The 2600-nt window shown below is 52.5% G+C and overlaps 1 protein-coding gene across 2 annotated transcripts in view; it reads right to left on the reverse strand.

The window, feature by feature from the left end:
- SLC12A3 (solute carrier family 12 (sodium/chloride transporter), member 3) overlaps positions 1 to 2600 on the reverse strand; it is a 42525-nt gene that overhangs the window by 13214 nt on the left and 26711 nt on the right. For both annotated transcript variants that reach the window (XM_010861907.1, XM_010861906.1), the window contains exon 23: positions 275 to 361. In XM_010861907.1, the coding sequence (XP_010860209.1) occupies positions 275 to 361 (87 nt within the window). The remainder of the gene's footprint in view (positions 1 to 274; positions 362 to 2600) is intronic.

Here is a 2600-nt window from a genome sequence, read left to right on the forward strand (position 1 = left end):
GAATGGCCATGAAGAGCTTCAAAAACACTGGGTCTGTGAAAAGCATGAGTGGGAACTTTCATTGACCTTCAGCCCAGGTATTTTTCTGGCAAAGACCACAGCTCTGATATGCAAAGGACCACGGGGCAAGGGGAAAAAACTCAAACAAAAATTAATGGCTGCAAACTCTTTCTTTCCATGAGCCCAGTGTAGGCAGGGGCAGGTGAACCGGGTTGCCCTTGGTTTACCAAAGGGCCAACCCTTCTCCCTGGAACCCCCAACACAGAAAACTCACTGCTCGGCCCGTGGCTTCTGGTTGATGTCGGGAAGGACGTGAACTTCGTGGAATCCCAACCGGAACTTGCTGAGCAGAGAAATGATCCTGGAAGACAGAGGTTTTTTTTTAACGCATTCATTCCTTCAGTGAGTTTTCACTGAGCACCTGTGGAGGATATGTATGTTAGTTGCTCAGTCGTGTTTGACTCTTTGTGACCCCACGGATTGTAGCCCACTAGGCTCCATGGGACTCCCCCAGCAAGCATACTGGAGTGGGCTGCCATTTCCTTCTTTAGGGTATCTTCCCAACCCAGGGATTAAGCCTGGGTCTCCTGCATTGCAGGCGGATGCTTTACCATGTGAGCCACTAGGGAAGATATAGCAGCGAACAAAACAAACTCTGCCCTTGGGGATTTCACATTCTAGCCGACGAGGGAGGCAGACAGTAAGTGAATATTGATAAAGCAGGTCAGATGATGACAAGTGACAGGACAAAGGAACTGTCCTTAAGTCTCAGGTGGCCATCTCTGGGCTAGAGCTCCTGACATTCTAACGTCTGCGCACCTGCTGGGGAGCTTGTTACGACGCAGGTTCTGATCCCAGCTGGCCTGGGTTGGGACCTGGGATTCTGCATTTCCTCTTTTTTTAATCTTTATTTTAAGATTTATTTATTTACTTTTGGCTGAGCTGGGTCTTTGTTGCTGCATGTGGGATCTTTCTGGACCAGGGATCGAACCCGTGGCCCCTGCATTGGCAAGTGGATTCCTAACCACTGAACCACCAGGGAAGCCTGGGATTCTGCATTTCTAAGAAGCTCCCAGTTGATGTGGGACTGCTGGTTCACTGGCCACACTTTGAGAAAAGAGGGTGTAAGGAATGGGAGGTGAACGGTAGGAAATTCCTCAGGGTGGCTGAGGGAGCAGGTAACACATATGAGCTGAGTACAGAACCAGGAGTGGCAAGCCAGATAGCCCTGACTTTGTGTCCACAAGGAGGAAACGGCAACTGTGGTCTGAAGCAGTCAGGGGAGGCTTCACAGAGGAGGTGGTAATCTGGCTGGATGGTGAACAGTGGGTAAGACTGTTATAGACTAAAGAGGGTGGATAAGGGTGTTCACACCGGAACCACACAAGGAGGCTTCTAAACGGTACTTGTGCCTCGGCCCTAGCCCGCCCATTCCATCAGAATCCCTGGGCAGGACACGGTGTTGGTGACCAGACTAGCCGGTGGGGAGTGAGCACCCCAGGAGGAGAGTCCAAATAAGCAAAGACATGGGGGTGCAGGGGATGGGGTGGGAGCAGCGAGGGGCTGCCTGGGACGGTGTGGAGCATGCCAGGGAACAAAAAGGAGACAAACTGCCATCACTGGTCCCGGAACTTGGGAGTGAACTTAGGAAGGCACAGCTGGGGGCAGCACAGGGGTGGCCTGGGGTCACAAGGAAGGCAGAGGACTTGGGCTGGTCCAGAGTCAGTTGGGAGGAGAGGAGATTTCACAACCTTTGCTTGCAAGACATCCTGTGACCCCACAGTGCCGTGGCCTCGATCTGAACCAACACCCCCCGAGCCCAGCTTTGAGTGGGAGCTGGAACAGGAAGCCAAGAGGGCAAAGCAGCCTTTGCGGTGTGTTTATCTTCTAGAAAGGAGCACAGAGAAGCAGATGTTGCGTTTCCCAGGCAACGTTCTCCTCCGTATTGAGGAGAAGGGCCCTCCAGTGGAGAAGCTCTCAATGGGGGTGAGGGCAATAAGATGAGGTTGCTAGTCACCCTTAACTCATGCAGCAGGGGTCATGGGGATGTATGAGGTACTGGCATAGGACTAGGGTGGCACAGGCCATGGAGTCCTGTCCCTGGGTGTCACAGCAGGCACTCAAGGCTGTGCAGGGTTTTCTCTCTGGCTAATTAACTGCACGGTTTGGGGCAAGCCACCCACCCCATCCTCCCCAGCCTGCCCACACCCTCCAGCAGTCCTCGGTCCTATGGCCTTCGACTTCACTTGACCTTGCTCTAAAGCAACAGGGGCCCAAATCTAGCCCACGTGTGCCACCTGCCCGACTCCTGCCACCTCCACACCTGTGTACGTGCCCGACTGTTTACTTCCGTCTCAGCTTAAGTCAACTCACATTCTCACTTAGATATGTCTTGAAAGGAAATGGCTTCACAATTTAATCAGCAAATCAGCAACCCTTGCCAGAAAGATGAGGCCAATAAAACCAGTAAACCAACATCACTCAGTTCTGGCAGATGCCATCACCTGCCCAGCACTTGAACCAGGCCGACTTCCTCTTGTTTAGACAGAGAATCAGCCATGGAGTTGGAGAATGGAGTCTCTTCTCACCAAGAGATTCCA

Source organism: Bison bison, unplaced genomic scaffold (assembly GCF_000754665.1).
Source record: "Bison bison bison isolate TAMUID 2011002044 unplaced genomic scaffold, Bison_UMD1.0 scf7180017864473, whole genome shotgun sequence".
In the NCBI taxonomy this organism is placed as follows: domain Eukaryota; kingdom Metazoa; phylum Chordata; class Mammalia; order Artiodactyla; family Bovidae; genus Bison; species Bison bison.